Source organism: Puma concolor, unplaced genomic scaffold (assembly GCF_028749965.1).
Source record: "Puma concolor isolate L17-30 unplaced genomic scaffold, mPumCon1.1.hap2 unalloc_scaffold_28, whole genome shotgun sequence".
Lineage (NCBI taxonomy): Eukaryota > Metazoa > Chordata > Mammalia > Carnivora > Felidae > Puma > Puma concolor.
In genome coordinates, this window is record NW_028240234.1 from 365,925 (window position 1) to 382,891 (window position 16,967).

Below are 16,967 nucleotides of genomic sequence, written 5' to 3' on the forward strand. Positions count from 1 at the left end.
AATGAGTCTCTTGTAGACAGCAAATAGATGGGTCTTGTTTTTTTTATCCATTCTGATACCCTGTGTCTTTTGGTTGGCGCATTTGGTCCATTTACATTCAGTGTTATTATAGAAAGATACGGGTTTAGAGTCCTTATGATGTCTGTATGTGTACGGTGTAGCCCCCACAAAAAGGGCTTCTGTGTTGGTGCACCCGAATCATCTGCAGAGACACAACCACCCACCCTTGTTGAGCCCTTTTGTGACTCTGCACCATTGTGGTCGCCAGGCTCTGGCTGCTGTGCTCCTCGGAGAGGGTGGTGGAGGCACATCTGAGAAGAGTGTATCTGGGCGAGTGAAGGGGTTAGGAGCAAATGTCGCTGACTTGCGCACTGTGGTTCCGGAAAGGCCTTTTCCGGAGAGGTCGCTCGGGAGCTGAGGCTGACCGAGCACTCTCCCAGCAGTCTGACTCCGAGGCCAAAGGCCGGGGTCAAGGAGGAGCTTGGCTTTGTTGTGAGCGATGGAAGCGGAAGCGGAGCCAGGTGAGGCACCAGGCAGCTGGCGTTGGGACGGAACCTACCCCGTAAGGAGTTGGGTTTTCCGATAAGGGCCTGGGGTCGTTGTGTCCTCAGGGGGAAGGACTGGCATGATGGATTTGAATGTTTTGAAAGCTGGTGCTGGTTCTGTGTGGATAGTGGGTTGGGGGAGGAGACAAGAATGGATGCAGTGTAGACGTCATTGGGTAGAGTGGCTCCTTCTAATGTGTGGGTTGAGCTCTAAGATTCGTGTTTTAGGCAACAGGTACAAGCCCCTCACATCACCCATCACATAAAGCACAGGACAGTGTGCGTCTTTATATCCTTTACAGAACTGCGTAATGTTTAAAAGCAGCGTGTGTAATTTTACGTGTGTGGGTACAGGGCGTACACTAAAGTATTCACCTGTTCTGGAGTGCATGGCAGGCACGGTATTAGGTGCTGAACCCTATGTGCTGCAGTTACCTCGCCCAGAGACGTATGCGGTTTTACGGAGAGCAATAGAAGGGCATGGGAGTGTGTGGTTCGGTGGAATAGGGGGAACGTGTGCACAGTGCGGCTGCAGGATGGCCGTTTTGTGCCATGGGTCGGCGTGGGTCAGACTCGGGGAGGCGGTTTTCCTTGGGAGGTTCAGCTGCCCTGTGTTCTCCTTCATGCACGCCACTCTGTCTCCCGGACGCCTTTCCAAGCACCTCGTAGTGAAGCTCCATCTGGGCGGACTGTGGGCTCTTTGAGTTCCACACGGGCCACCACCCTGCCCCCCCCACCTGTGCCTCCTCCTGGGAACAGAGCAGCTTGCTCCCTGGTCCGGTGGTCAGAAGCCAGGGAGATGGCTTTGCCTCTCTCCTGCTCTTCCCTCTCCCTGCTGGGCCGTGGGTCCTGTGGCGTGGAGCTTGCCTGTCTTTATGTCAGATCTTACTGCCCTTATGCCCGTGTGAGGATAGGCTGTCCAAGTGCACACAAGTCTCGCACACGACGTTCCTCCTGATGAACGCTTAGGTGGTGGTGACACACATGCGTCCCGGGTGGCCTGGCTGCATGCTCCCTCGATTTTCACGCACAGACGTGTGCATGGCAGGCGAAGTGGTTCACTGAGCACCTTGGTGAGGATTTGCTGTCTGGAAAGTGGGGGTGGGTCCTCACAAATGTGCTGATATGCAGACATGCATGGGGTGGGGGGGACCCGCTAGATTGGGCTGTCTTGGGCCTTGGGGCCTGGCGGTATGGGGGTGGAGGCGGGCACTGTCTGTGCAGCTTTCCAGAAGGGCCTTTCTGTTCCTGGCCAGTGTTTCCATAGACGGCTGGCTGGCTTTAGTCCCAGCGCCCTTGTCATGGAAGGGTCCATGTGGGAAAGGAGCCGAGACTCTGCCGGATCACTCCTGGTGGCAGCGTGCTTTCCAGCGATGACACTTCCGTCCCGCCTTCCTCGCCCTCCGTCTGCTTCACCAGATCTCCTCTCTGTGCTGTCTTCTTCTGTGACCTCCTCTGGGCTTTTCTCTGTGCTCGTGACCTTCTGTAGGATACGCATTTTGAATCCCTGCATCCCCCAACTCTTTTTCTTTTTCTTTTTCTTTTTCTTTTTCTTTTTCTTTTTTTTTCTTTTTGCCATATGCACAGTGTCATTCATGAGTTTCCTGATTGGCTGTGTCATAGGTCCTGGAAATCACGCACGTCGTATGGACAGTCATCTCTAGCAGGGATTTCTTGATTGTGTTGGGCTTGACGGTTTCCCCAGAGTTTTTTGTAACGTCCCTTGGCATCTTCCTGACTTTCATAATGTTCCCTCTGTGGCGGTTCTCTTTGGTAGCATTGACTGTCCTTCTTGTAACGTGCCTGTGTCATGAACCTCACAGGTCCTCGTGGCCCCTGGTCCGCAGGCTCACTTAGACCCGCTGCGCTCCGGAGCGAGTGAGCCGCCAAGACACGTTTGGTGGTGACCCGTGGGGTTCTGGGTGGCCAGGACATTGTCCAATGTCAGAAGAACTTTGGAGGACAGTCCCTTGCTTTCAGTGTACTTCCTGAGTTGAGGGACAGAGCCGGGATGGAACTGCCCCAGGGCAAGGGCTCTGGTTGTGCAGCCAGACCACTGGCCACTGGCACTTGTTGCCTTCAGGACCCTGGGGTGAGCTTCCTACACAGGGCCAGCCGCCCTGCTCACACCCCCACCTGTAGCCGCTCATTCGGTAGCTGCTTCACCCCTTCCTACCCAACATCTTGGTGCTCACTTGTCTTTCTCGTGAATAAATGTCGTTTGTGGCATTTTCCCCCCGACAGGGCACCTCCTGCTGCATGAAAAACCCGTGCAGGCAGCCATGGTCTCCTCAACTGATTTTCTTGGGTTTTCACTTTTTGCGTTGGAGTGGTTGACATGCGGTGGATGGTAGTTCCTGCTTCTCTGCAATCTTCTCTGGGGCGTCTGGGAAACTGTGTCCTTCTTCTTCGTGGTGGAAGCTGCTTCTCCTAGCGTCTGGACCATTTTCAAAGCCAAACCCCTTTCTAAAATCACCAAGCTATCCTGTGCCTGCATTGAAATGTGCCAGTTTTCGATCCTTCCCTTCCTTCTGCCTTACGTCGTGATGTCAGGTCTTCACTTGTCTTGCAGTTTGAGTTGCGTCGGCAGGTGTGCCCGTCTCACAGCAGTCCTACATCCACAGAGATGCCACATCTTCCGCACCAGACACAAAGATGTCTCACCAGTAGCACCAGGTTTTTGCATGTGCTGGGGTCGCCGCAGGGAGAGAGCTTCGAGACTTTCCCTTTCTTTGTGCCTCCGTGGTCCTCACGCTGGCCGGCTGGCAGCTGCAGCTGTGGACCTCAGTACATGTCAGGCCATTCAGCCTTTTCTTGTCACACCATGAGTCTTCTCTGCATCGCGGGAGCACGTCCGGCATCCCTGGGCACACTTCGAACGGGTCCCAGGCTGTAATTAAGGTTCATGGTATTGCCCTTAACGCGGTGAAAATGACGCAGGAACCCTGAGAAATCACTTCTCCTGTGGTGCTTGATGTACTGGAGAAAGGAAGTGCTTACCAAGAGCTGAGTAGCAGATTCGTGGATTCGTGCAACACCTGAGGGGACCTCAAGAGCAACAGGAGGTGGTGCACACTTCCCCCAGAGGACAGCGTCTGCTACAGCTCGTGTTATGCGGTTAGGACTTAATCCTGCGTCTCCACATTTGTTTGCCTTTCTCTTGACTGCAAATGGCACCATGTAGGTACGGTCAGTTTCTGTGTGCAAAATGATACGTTTTATCTTGTCAGAGTAGGTTTGTGTATGTTTTCGGGGAGGAAATGCTCTAATAGCCTAGTATCTGCGTATATTTCATGCACTCGTGGCCTCCCTTTTACTTACTAGGTTTGATACTTCGTAGCTGCTCAGCTCATCTGCCAGTCTTTCCAAATGTCACACATCTCCAGAAGAGTTTCCAGTGCATTTATTGGAACAAAAATCCCCACATAGAAACGGGCCTGCACAGTCCTACATCAAGGATCAGATAGGCTTCTGTGGGTTCACCTTGTCAAGTCAGATTGCAAGGAACGTGGTCAGTTCTGTGGTAACATTCCCGTTGATTTGGAAAGGGCTACTTTATGAAAGAAATTGAAGTGTGTCACCAGTTTGTACTTGGATTTTCCAGAATTGCTGAAATCAACAACTCTCCTTATTTGGAATGTCAGTTGTTAAGTGAACGTTTATCCCCTCGTTTGTCCTACAGAGACAAAAGCTCTGGGGCGCCTGGGTGTCTCAGGGCATTAAGCGTCTGACTCTTGGTTTCAGCTCAGGTCATGATGTCATGGTTCAGGGATTGAGCCCTGCACCGGGCTCTGCGCTCGACTGACTGGAGAGTGTGCGTCCACCTCCTTGGAGCCCACCTGTACGCCATGTCCTGGGCGGGCGCTCAGTATTGGCGTGAGAGAAGCCCCACGCGGGGTGGTGGGCCCTGGCATCACTCTCCTCAGAAACCCTTCCTCCATAATATTTCCTGCTTGACTAAGGAAAGAAGTCGTAAACTCGCCCTTTCGTCAAGAGTCCTACCATCATTTTTGAAAAGTCCATTGGGTGTGGTTGAGTCTGATTGAGCCAGGGGTTCAGGCTAAGACAGCAGCTTTTGAGTACCGTCAGCCTTTCCCCACTGCCGCTCCACAAGCCTGCTTGGCAGACGAGGCCAGAGGCTGCGGATGGGCAGGAGGCTTCTCGGCCGCTTGCTCCCGAGTCAGCAGAGTTCCTGAGTCCTAGACCTGCCAGGCACCTGAAAATGTCCGTCCCCTTGAGTGTCGGTCCCTCCGAAAATCCCCGGGACTCCTGTGGGTGGTGAGGAGGGGACTGGTGTGTGTGATGCTACTTGAGGGCGGTGGGTGCTGGGCCTCTGGAGGGCCACGGAGGCCTGGTGTGCTCTGGTAAAGACCCCCTGTGTCTCTCCACTTTTGTCCCCTCTCCGACCCCAGGAGTGTGCAGCTCTCGCTGCAGAGCTCCACACCTGCAGGGAGCAGCTCGTGCAGAGAGAGGAGGAGATCGCCAACCTGAAGGCGGAGAGAAACAACACCAGGGTCAGTAGGCGCACTGCCAGTGTCTTCAAACACGGGACACCATTCACTCCCCTTGTCCGCAATGTCCCCGTGGAGTTGGCTGGGACCTATTGTTCTCAAACCTTGTTTGATCCGTGAGGAGGAGTAAGGCTCTTTTAACACATTGGCGGGGACGGCTCCCTACCTGGGAACTGAATTGAAGGGATTCAGACTTGGTTTTGCATTTGGTGAACTTGAGGCCCGGAATTGAAGGTGTTCTTGAAACACGGTTTTCCTTTTGCCTCTCCCGCCAGCTGCTGCTGGAACATTTGGAGTTCCTCGTCTCCAGGCACGAGAGAGCTCTTCAAAAAACAGTCATACGGCGACAGGCGAAGACTCCGGCCGGCGTGTCCAGTGAGGCGGAGGTGCTCAAGGTCCTCAACTGCATATTGGAGAAGGACAAAACCGAGGCTGAAACGGTGTGCCTAGCCACGGCGGTTCTCAATTTGTGCACATGCTGTGTGTTCTAGGCACACTTTGTGTGTTTGTGTGACTGGGGTTTCCTTTTCATCTTCTTGAATTCTTGTAAGAAGACAGGTCTGTATGGTTAAAAAGCAGTAGTTGGTGGAAATGTTGTGTGTATCGATTGGCTAGTACAAATTGCATAATGTAATTTATTTGGGGGAAGATTTGTCTCCAATGTAAAATTGAAAGCGGTTAACAAGCAAGTCTGTGAACAGGAGCATCCGTGAAAAACCTTACCAGCATTCTGTCATGTCATTTGAGGCGAAGGGGATCTTAGGGTAACTGTATAGTAAGGACTAATGAAACACCTCTGTGTACCAACTCAATCCCTTTGTTTCCAGGTGAGAGAGCAGTTACGTGTGGCACTGGAGGGGTGTAGTTTCGTAGAAGAAGAATTAGGGGCCACTCGCAGAGTTCAGCTCCAGACATCACGCCAGGATTTGATTGGAGGGGGTTTCCTTTTTATCCATTGTTTTTAAAACAACGTATGAAGACTAGCAGTGGGGGCCCTCACATGTTGCTTCCCTTTCTGAGTTTCAAAGGTGCAGAGCCAGATGAAAGAGCTCCTGGCTACCCTGTGCACTCTCGTGGCCAAGCTGGAAGAGGACCTAGACATCTCCAGGAAAGACCTCATCCTTTCTGAAGCAATGAACACCATATTACAAAGAGATGTCCGTGAAGTGAGTGTCAGTTGAAATGGCCACGCCGTCGTCGAGCCAAACGTGGGGTGTTTGGTTCGGCCTTGCCCAGTGTGTCCTTCGTCTCCCACGGGTTTTGAACGTTTGGAGTTTGGTAGAAGTAGCAGCAGAACGGGACGTGACTCCGGGGCCTGGGCGGGCTGCCTCCCCATCTGCGTGGTGGAATCTGTCCTCCCTGGGCTCTCCCCTGCCGAGGCCTGGCGGGCAGGCGGCGGAGTGGCCTCGGGTGTGGCGTGTGGGCCACCTGAGCTTGGCCCATGCCGTGCTCTCGGTCCATTTTGGGAACACACTCGGCACGTAGGAACCAGCGTGGTGCTGCCAGGGCGTTTCCGGGGGCACGGCCTTGCGGGGGCGGCTCTGCCAGGGGCCGTCACGGCCGCCTCTGCCGCCCTGCCCTCCTCCCAGGGGTTCCGTGCTCCTGGTCGTGACGGTCAGAGTAAGCGAGGGGTAGCCCGCTGGTCCTGGTGTAAGGTCATGGAGGAGTGCGGCCGCTTCTGCACGTGTGGTCGTCGATGGGAATCTGATCATTGTCACAGAGGACTGGTAAGGGTAGGATGGTTTCTCTGTGCCTCCTCCTGTCACTGTGAGCTGCCCTTTGCGGACAGTCCCCGCACACCCCACCCCCAGCCCAGCAGTGCCACCTCGGGAAGACCCTGTCAGACCCTCGAGGGTGTAAGTGCACGAGCAGTCTGTTTAGTACCTTAGTGTGGGTGAGATCGTGTCGGAATTTAAAACAAAAGTATTTGCAGAAATTATAGAACCTGTTCAGTGAAGTTGTTGTTTGGCAGAGGTGGGGAGAGACCCCTCAGCAGAGTTCAATGTGCAGAGAATTTAGAAAATCCTTTCTTAGGACTCATCACTTTCACTCTTGAGACTGCTGACATAAATTGCTTAGGAAACACGGAGGGCTGGAAGAGGAATCTTTCGGGTGTTGGACAAGAAACGCAGGGCAGGACGTTCTGGTTCCATTTGCAGTGTCAGATACCATGGGATACAATGTTGTTACAGGGTTAGGCTATAGAAGATGACTTCCAGTTATATGAAAGGTGGAGTTTGGCTTCCATTTGTTACCACTGCTGCTTCAACTTTGTGGTAATTGGATGAGATTTCATCCGCCTTTTCCCCGGGAAAAAGGATGGTTGTCTCATGGTGTGTGCCTCCAGAGGCAAGTCGCTGTTCTGTGGAAAGCTCAACGGTGTCCGGAGGCAACCGAGGTTGTGACTTCCGGGAGACTTTCTTATCCGTTTGTCTTTGAACACATGGGAAAGAATAAGCCTGGGTAACTGGTCAGAATCCCGAGCAGCCTCCGCACTGTCGGCACAGAGCCTGACGCGGGGCGCCAACTCACAGAGCGACACCGGCTGAGCCACCCAGGTGCCCCGAGGATGCTACTTTTCTGTTTGTTTGGAAAATGAGGATTTCGCCCGGGTTTTGTGTCTGGAGTGTGTTAATGTGTCGTACGCTAATTCGTTCCCTGTTTTCCCTCTGAAATACCTGCTGTAGGCCATGGCCCAGAAGGAAGACATGCAAGACAGGATCACTACCCTTGAGAAGCGCTGCCTCAGGGCACAGCACAAAGCCACCTCTCTGCACGACCTCAAGGAGAAACTTGAAAACGAGATGGCAAAGAAGGACTCTCTGCATCGACAGGTCGTTGGTTTCGTTGGACTTCATTCCACTTTTATTAATTACAAGTCAAGTTAAGGACCAAGTGTCAATGTCAAGGTTTTAGGATCTTAGAAACTTGTGTTGACCAGCGGGGTTACTTCAACGTCCAGGGTTTAATTCTTTCGAATTTTATGGAAGCATGTTATGGGGCTCCCCTCCTTGATTCCTTCTTTGTCTTGTCTTACATGCACGTTACTCTGTTGCCTGTCAGCACTGTTTCCAAAGGAGCAGGGAGTGGCCGGGAATGTGTAGGCAGCTGGCCATTTTGGGTAGTACCTGAGATCGGGGGGAATGGCAGGTGCAGAAGCACAGTCTGGCGTGAGGATGTGAGACCCTGTGTTTTGGGAAGCAGCACGTCTCTTCCTTGGTTGTCTCAGGTCATCCGGCATTGAACAGGAAAACCACATCCAGCTTCTTGGAAACAGAGTGAGCTTTGTCTGGTGTGTTTGTCAAATGCGTCAGTCGACCCAAAATGATAATCAAAGTGAAATACTAGGAAGCCATTAAAATGACATGGAGGAATGCTGTTTGGAGGGTTTTCAAGCATGATACGTGGTCTGTATATACACACAGAGCTATATGCACACAGAAGATGGAAGGAGTCTGTGGGAACACACGTTAACCTTGCAAAAACCTCACCTTATACATGATTTTTAAAATGACTTTATATATTTTTAATGCTTATTTATTTTTGAGAAAGGGAGCCAGAGTGAGAGAGAGAGAGAGAGAGAGAGAGCGAGCATGAGCAGTGGAGGGCAAGAGAGGGAGAGAGGGAGACACAGAATCCAAAGCAGGCTCCAGGCTCTGAGCTGTCAGCAGAGAGCACGAGGCAGGGTTGACCCCATGAGCTATGAGATCATGACCTGAGCCGAAGGTGGACGCTTAACTGACTGAGCCACCTCGGCTTCCCTAAAAGTCCTTTAACAAAAAATCTCGTGTCTAAGTTTTCCACGTTGAAGTTTTCCACGTTTTTGGTCAAGAGGGAGAGTGTTTTTGTTGAATAATGGTACACTTCCAAAAAGAACTCAACTGGCATCAGGCATGCTCTCAGAAGCTCTGTGCTGGCTGATGTGCCCACCTCAGAATGTCCTATGTAGCGAGCCCTCGGACCCCAGTATAAATATGTTTACGAAGGGTTAGGACCGAACCCTTCTCTCCTTAACTGGTCAGGAAGAGCGAGCAAGCTCCTCCAGAAGATGGGTTTTCTTTAATGTGTGGGAACTTTGTCTTTGGAAAGACTTCTTTGAAGATAGTGAAGAAGAGCAAAGAGTTTGGCAAGACATGTTTTGCGTAGCGAACGGAGGACCAAGGCAGTGGGTGACTCCTCGCAGAAAGGAAAGGTTTACTCTGAAGCACCTACCAAACTGTTGGCTTCAGTCAGAACTAACAGTAGATCTCTGCATTTAGATTTTGTTTCACTTTATTAAAAATGGAAACGGAGAGAAGACTTGCTACACTTTGATGCTTTGCCTTCATTTCCTAGACTGCGGATCAAAACCGCCAGTTGCAAGAGTGCCTGGAGGTGGCGGAGCGGAAGCTGCAGCAGACCCCGAGGAAGGCCAAGTCGCTGCCCGAGGTGGAAGCCGAGCCGGCCCAGAGGGTGGCCACCCTCTGCAAGGTGGGGCCCCCGTTTCCTTCTGGGTCCCATGGTGGGAATGTCAACTTCATGGCGGTCCGTTCTTGTATCTCATTTCTCACCGGTAACGTCGGCGTGCCAAAGTCCGCGAACCAGCTGAGATCTGTTTTCGGTGCTTCTTTGTCTGACATTGGAATGCTTTTCAAACGGCAGGCATCATCCCCAGTTTTGTTCCCTCCGGTTTTGTCCGACGTGTGCAGTTTGCCGTTGGCTGCATCTAAGACTCACTGCTTTTCAGAGTTAAGTCAGCGACTCAAAGCTCAAGATAGTAGCCTTGGGCAAGAGAAGGACAGGGGTGCCTGGCCGGCTCAGTCAGTGGAGCTTGGGACTCTTGATCTCAGGGTCATGAGTCTGAGCTCCCCATTGGGTGTAGAGCTTACCGAAGGAAAAAAAAAAAAACAAAAACAAAAAAAGCATAGAATTTTTCCGAGAAATGAGAAAATCCTATCCTCTTTCAAACACAATCGTTTTTTTATTTAAAAAATTCTTAAATGTTCATTTATTTTGAGACAGAGAGAGAGAGAGAGAGAGAGCGAGCCTGGGCACATACATGAGCAGGAGAGGGGCAGAAAGAAGGAGATAGAATGCCAAGTAGGCTCCATGCTATCAGCACAGAGCCTGACACAAGGCTCGAAGCCCCAAACCTTGAGTTCATGACCTGAGCTGAAGCCAAGAGTCAGAACCCGACTGACTGAGCCACCCAGACACCCCTGTAAGAAATAAATCTTTAAGGAATTCACTCGGAGGTTCCACAAATAGAGTCGAGGAACGTGCCAGACACAGTCCCTGCCCTCCCAGTTCTCACAGCCCTCACCACCCACAGAGGAAGGCAGCAGTTGAAGAGGTAGTTTCCAGACATGATGTGGGCGGTGCTGGGATCGAGTGATGCACACAGGACGAGGGAGCCCATGACTGGGCAGCCAGTCCATCCTTCCGGAACCTGGGCTGAGGGAACCTGTAGCAGGGAGCCTGTCGGTGCTTCTGTGTCAGCGGTTCCAGTGCAGTGAGGGTCCCAGTGGGAAGGGGGGTGGTTTCGTCACGGGATAATGACCCTCAAGGCTGCCATCAAGTCGGGCAGGCGGCATTGGGCGCCCACAGGCCCAGGCTCCAACAGAGCCTCTCCTCCTTTGTGATCTGCATGTCAAGTCTCCATTTCTTTTCTCACCTGTCCTCTCTCCTGTCCCTGGTCAGCCGTGTAGCCCGACCCTTTGTCTTTGGACAGTGTGCTGCTGAGGAAGCTAAATTGTTGGAAGTAACTTCCCAGCTTAGGAAGGCAGCACGCCTGTTTGCTCTTTCCGCTTGCTGCTTCCTCCTGTCCGTGCTGAGTGGCCAGGGGTGTCTCCCGGGGGACGAGGCACCGTCCAAGGATCCGGGACCCGGGGTGGGGACGAGACCATTGCCTACCCCCGGTCACCAGCATGGAAGCCCACTGCTTCCCACTGGCACGCATGAGGCCTGTAGGGACTGTGAGCAGGCAGAAGGCCGCTCACAGCATGTCGTGCGTAGGCACAGCGTGTGTGGTGGGGCAGCCAGCTCTTCTGACCCTGCTGTCGCCCGCAGGCCGAGCAGAGGGGTGGCAACATCGAGGAAAGGCTGCGCCAGATGGAGGCCCAGCTGGAGGAAAAGAACCAAGAACTGCAGCGGGTACGTGTCCGGGCGGAGCAGCCGCGCACCTGGCGGTGGTTGAGGATGAGGCGCAGGCTGGGGGTGTGGGGGTAGGGAGTGGTCCCTTGTTTCCCACTTCTCCCCACGTGGACGCCAGGCCCCTTCTCGATCCCATCAGGGGTACAGTGCACTCTTGTGCGAGTTGGATGCTAGTGAACACTGCTAGCCTGTGGACAATGTTCTCTGGACGCTGGGGCCCCGTAGGCAGTGCCGCCTAGGGGTGGAGGCACCCGCACAGCCCACTGTGCCCACCAGCTCGTTAGCAGCTACTCACGGTTGACGCGGGACCTCGTGGGTGTCCCTTGGCCAAAGCGGAGGTACTGGCCTGGGGTAGGGCAGCCTAGAGGAGGGGTCTCCTTCCTTAGGACATGACACCGAGGTCCTGAAATCAGGTCACGGGCCTGACCTTGGTCCCCACATCCTGAATTTCTACTTGAGATGTAAAGGCACAGGTCGGGGTAGATGTTCCTAAGAAGAGGAATAGCGTCATCGAGCCTTGACGAAAGGGAGGCCCGTGTCCCTTGAATCCCCTGAGATTTTTCCCTGTGGGAGCTGGTCGGACGTCAACATGAAACACCCAGGAGACAGAGCAGGCAGCCGCCTCCCCAACTTGGGACGTCCATCCAAGGCCATCGGGTTTTGTTTTCACCAGAAAACTCAAAACACTCACCCTTAACTTACACCAGACACTCGTGTGCTTGGCCCTCAGGGTCAGAGAATAAAACATGAGTTTCCGCGGAGTGAAGCTTCTGATGCCAGCGTGACGGCTCGCGTTGGCCGACCCCAGCCCGCCATGACACATGCACACAAGCGAGCACAACCAGACGCTAGCCTCTTGGGCCGAGAATTCCACCTCACCTACTTAGAGAAGCACTTCATTGCCTTTAGGACTGTATGGTAGTTTGGAGGGACAGGTGTTGAGATAAGGATTCTATTATAACTGAGACAATTCCAAGGACACTTTTAAGCTGCTTTGCTTGAAAAATACTTGGGTGCTGATCCCTTCTTGTGGGGTGGCCAGGGTCTTTTCCGAGTGACGGCCGTTGCTGCGTGTGAGGTGTGGTGGTCGTGCTTTCTGTTGCCTGCTCCCAAGGAAAGAGGTGCCAGCAGGTGTGGCTTGGAGGTGAGGAAGCCCGAGCCTGGAGGGACTGTCCATTGCCTAGCCTGCGGGTGTGTCCTGTGGGCTCTTCCTCCTCCCTGGGCCCCCCGACTGCAGGGCACATGTGTACTCCGTACCCCACGGCCCTCCGCCCGGCAGGAGCCCCTGAATCCTGCCGGCCTGTCCTCGCCGCTTCTGTTTTGGGTTAATTCAGGATATGCGGTAGGAACAAGTTTTTAAACCATACGATTGATGAGAGTTCTATAAAACACAGACCCGTGAACTTGGCGGTTCCGTTCGGAAATTACTTGAGGTAAATACAAGTTTCCATTACAAAACGTTCAGGAGATGTGTGAATTTCACGAAAAACAGGTCAAAGTCTTTCTCACCACTGAATCTTTCCCAAAGGGGATTTTTTTTTTATCTTTGGGTTTTGTCAATGGATTCATTTCTTTCCCCCTGAGGCCAGATCTGAGCTTGGGTTTCCGCCCCGGAATATGCCTCCTCCCGTGTGTAGATCAGCTGATCCCCTTGAGAATATGCTCTTTCCTGCATGTACATCTGCCTCCTGAGCCCATCTGAGAGCTAACAATGAGGACATTCGTGAGGGCCCATGCGTGTTTTGTTTCCCAGAAACAAAGGGACCTGCTAAGTGATGACCCCTGGGAAGCAGGTTCCTGCGTTTGTGTGCCCCGCTAGGTCGGTGCTGGCAGTGACGCACAAGCACGCCAAAGAGTGCCGTGGGAAGGGGCAGCCGAGGATGGCGTGCGTGTGGGTCACACCGCTGGTCATTCGCACGCCTGAGCCAGTGTTCGCACTTTGGCTTGAAGCCTGCGTCTTCTCTTTCAGGTAAGGCAGAGAGAAAAACTGAAGGAAGAGACTAATCAACATCTGTCCAGCACTATTGACAAGCTCCTTTCCGAATCTGACGAGCGTCTTCAGCGTCATCTAAAGGAAAGAATGGCTGCTGCAGAAGATAAGGTAGGCTATGAGAGACAGCGGCTGAGTGCCCCCGTCCTCACAGAGGAGACGCTCACGTTGTGATCCTGAGGAGCAGCGTGGAGCAGAGGCTAACAGCCACTGTAGAAAGTAGAAATGATTCTTTCACGCGGAAAAACTGCAGGCCTACGTTAAGTTCCCAGTGTCGTGTCCCCGCCCGACGTATGCGTGCGGGAAGGTGCGTCTCACTGTCTAGAAGAGGAGTATGGTCTGGGCCTTTACTAACTGAGACGTAACTGAGACTAACTGAGACGTAAGGAGTAAGCTAGCTTCATGCTAATCAAAGATGGGCACAGAAACAGCCATAGGCAGTATATAACTAAGGGGAGGGGCCGTGTGCCGATACCCCTTTGTTGATAGGACCCGGCGGTGGCTGGATGTGGTCGGCAGGCCCTCGTTTGCCACCCCTGTGCTGGAACCTTCAGCCTGGTTCTTGTCTGGGGAGCTAATTTCTACCTCTTTTGTCCAGACGGACCGGTAGGAGTGCGCAGTTCTGTCAAGCATTTAACCAGCTGAAAACAGAGTATCTCCTGTTCCATCTCCTGCCTTCCCTCTTTTCATCTGGGTTGGAAAGAGTCTAAGCCTGGACTCTTACACCATCATAACGGACACACTTGAGGTGTAACGGGAGGGAAGCAGTATCATAGGATCTCTGTGAGAGAAGCTCTGGTGGGGACAGTTGGATGCGGACCTGATACTACCGGTTCTGATTACACCTGTGTCCCTGTAGATGAGCCCAGAATCTTCCCTAAGATTGTCACTTGGAGACACCAGTGAGCAATGCTAATTTCACGACACACTTGTTTTGGGTAAAACCCATTATGAGGTGCGTTATTATACCCCACGTGAGGTTCTACCTTGATCACTGGGGCCAGCCTTTCGGTAGAAGGTTGTATGTGAGATTGGAAGTATATGTACGAAACTTAGGTCAGGTTTCCCAAGTGACTGAGGCATCACAGACCCTAAAAGCTAGTACAAACCAGTGTACCTGCTGCAAGTAAACGTAGGAACTTGTCATACTTACAGTCAGACAGTGATCCGTGAAGAAATTGTACATGGACAAAGGATGAGTAAAGGCTGTTACTGCAGTTTCACAGACAGCATTTCACTCTGTGGTCATGTGACGCGGTTCGTTGGTATGGCCATCGGCTCCATGCCTTGTCTGTGGTGCTGCGTTATTGTAAAGAGAAACGTAGGCATGGTCTAGCATGTGGAACGTTTGAAAGAATCAACACTAAAGGACTGTCGGTATCTTTCTCAGAAGTCTCTGTTAGGAGAAGTTGGCAATCTGAAAAAACAGTTACAAGAAATGCAACGTGAGAAGGTATTTCCGTCTCTCACTCATTCAGTGATCGGTTGAGACTGGAAAGGAGCAGGTGACCTCTGGGGCTCACACTTCCTCCAAGGCGAGCCACCACTGTGCTTTCGAGCGGCCCCACGCTCGCAAGTCTGAATGGCACGCATGTGGCGGAGTTGGAGCCGAGCAGCCTACGGGGTTCAGATTTCTGAGTCCCTTCGGGGGTTCGCTCGAAAGCTAAAATGTTCGCGTAAACCTTTCGTGGAGTGCAGCGTTGCCCAGCAGGAAGGTAACAGGTGACATGGGTGTCATCCCAAGGGTTCTCGAGGCTGCATTTGAAATGGTCAAACACACGGGTGATGTTAGTTTTCACGCAGCCCGATGCAGGCAACATGTTATTGTATCATGTAAATAGTGTAGACATGAAGGAGCTACTCTACAATGTTTTTCCACATTCAGTCCTTGCAACCCACGGGGCGTCTCACAGTTCCATCCCCTGTGGTCGGGACCAGCCCCATTTTGGGCGCTCAGTTAGCCACGTGCGGTGGTGTCTGCGGCCTGGGACGGCACTGCCTAGGGGGTAGTTGTGTGACCAAAGCTCCTCGTCGGTTTTACTCCCTGGTGCTGCGTGTGCAGACGTGAGGCTGGGCTGCAGAGGGTCCACGACGGAGCACGTGCCTATTACACAGAAGGGCTATTCCCCCACCGCCCAGAAAGTCCTGCTCCTCTCTACATAATTAGGAAGAAGTCCTAGTGGCTCGGTGTTTCTCCTCTGTAACCTTGCTATGCCTGAGACCTAACTGTTCAGTAGGGTTTAGGACGTTCACTTGGTGATCCGGGTGTTTACTGGAGGACTCTTGGAGAGAATGGTCTTGGGGTTTGTAACTGCTGAATTTACCCAGCGTGGTTATGATGGTCAGCATTTCAGCACACTTGATGCAAGTAGTGTTTTCCATTTTTTCTTGAATTCTAATGAACCTACAGTGTGGTATCAGTTTCAAGTAGACAGCATACCGTTTCAACAATTGCACACGTGACTCTGTGCTCGTCACCATCACTGTGGTCACCGTGTGTCACCATACAGAGTCCTTAGGGTATCACGGACCGTATTCCCTGTACTGTGCTTTTCATCCCCGAGACGGCCTTATTTGATACCTGGATGCTGATGCCTCCTACTCACCATCATCTCTTTTGCCAACCGCCCCTACTCTCCTCTCCTCTGGCCACTACCAGTTTGTGCTCTGAGTTGAACGGACTCTTGATGCAAAGACTAGTTAACCTTGCTTGCAGTGAGTGTCGTTGTCATTTGCTGCTTTGCAGGATCACCTTCTACGGAAAATGGAAGCACTGAGGGCCATATTAAAGCGGGCAAGATCGAGAGGCTCTTCGCTTCACCACAGGTATGACATTTCCCGCTTCACAGATCTGTTTGAGACGCGGCTGGGGGCGGCTTCCCTCTGTCACCAGTATGACCTGAACCAGCTCATGGTTCCCAAGTAGAACCGTGGGTGTGCTATGGTATGACCCGCACCGGATCAGAGTTACACACAATAACCCTGAGTGTGTTGTAGTCTGACGCGATCCATTTTCCAGGTACCAGCTAACTGATGATGGGGCGGGGCTGGGGGGGGGACACTGCCCTTCACCGTGCCTAACATGAACCACCTCACAAACACATACGTTAGCACCTGCTGTGTATCTTCCAGAGGAATCCTTTGGCCGAATGGGCAGAGGGACTGGATGTAGCTCAGGGAGCCGGTAGCTTAGTAGGTGGCAAGAGGGAGAAGTAAAACCTCATTCCAGAGGTTAGGTTTGGAATCTCAGGAGACCGGGAGGCCTGACAGAGCTCACAGCCATGGGAGGAGGAGTAGAAGTTAGGAAAAGTTCTGTTCGTGTTTGGGTGGGTTTATTTGCGGCCTCCCTCCCCCGAGTGTGGCAGTGATGGTGTGGGGCTAGGAGGGGTCCAGCCTGCCAGGTTCGGCCCAGCATCCCTGGAAGCTATGGTCCCTTCCGCAATGCCAGTGGGGTCACCATGGGAGTGCACACGTGGCCGTGGTTGTGAAGGTCACCTTGACGTCGGTGGGGTTAGCGCAGTGCTCGCAGTTTCTTATATTTTTGAAAAGACTGGAGAATGACAGGTAATCGCCGCAACTCTGTTGGGACGTTGGTGAGTCGCCTGTGAGGGAGTGGGTCAGCCGGCTTGTGAGCTGCGTCCTGCAGACAGTAACTGTCAGCAAGGTATTCAAAGGTTTGCTTGCTTCTTTGTAGGAAATATGTACCATGTGAGAGTCATTCTGGTGTGACAGTGCCTCGAGTAGCTGACTGGGCCCCCTTAGGTGCAGGAAGCAGGCTCCTGCTCCAAA

At 52.7% G+C, this 16,967-nt stretch overlaps 1 protein-coding gene across 1 annotated transcript in view; it reads left to right on the forward strand.

Moving 5' to 3' along the window:
• Nucleotides 1-16,967, forward strand: part of LOC147571423 (liprin-alpha-1-like) — an 87,644-nt gene that overhangs the window by 55,455 nt on the left and 15,222 nt on the right. The window contains exons 4-10 of the mRNA XM_086696418.1: nt 5,332-5,442; nt 6,085-6,222; nt 7,744-7,890; nt 9,392-9,526; nt 11,105-11,188; nt 13,158-13,289; nt 15,925-16,004. Of these exons, the coding sequence (XP_086552544.1) occupies nt 5,332-5,442; nt 6,085-6,222; nt 7,744-7,890; nt 9,392-9,526; nt 11,105-11,188; nt 13,158-13,289; nt 15,925-16,004 (827 nt within the window). The remainder of the gene's footprint in view (nt 1-5,331; nt 5,443-6,084; nt 6,223-7,743; nt 7,891-9,391; nt 9,527-11,104; nt 11,189-13,157; nt 13,290-15,924; nt 16,005-16,967) is intronic.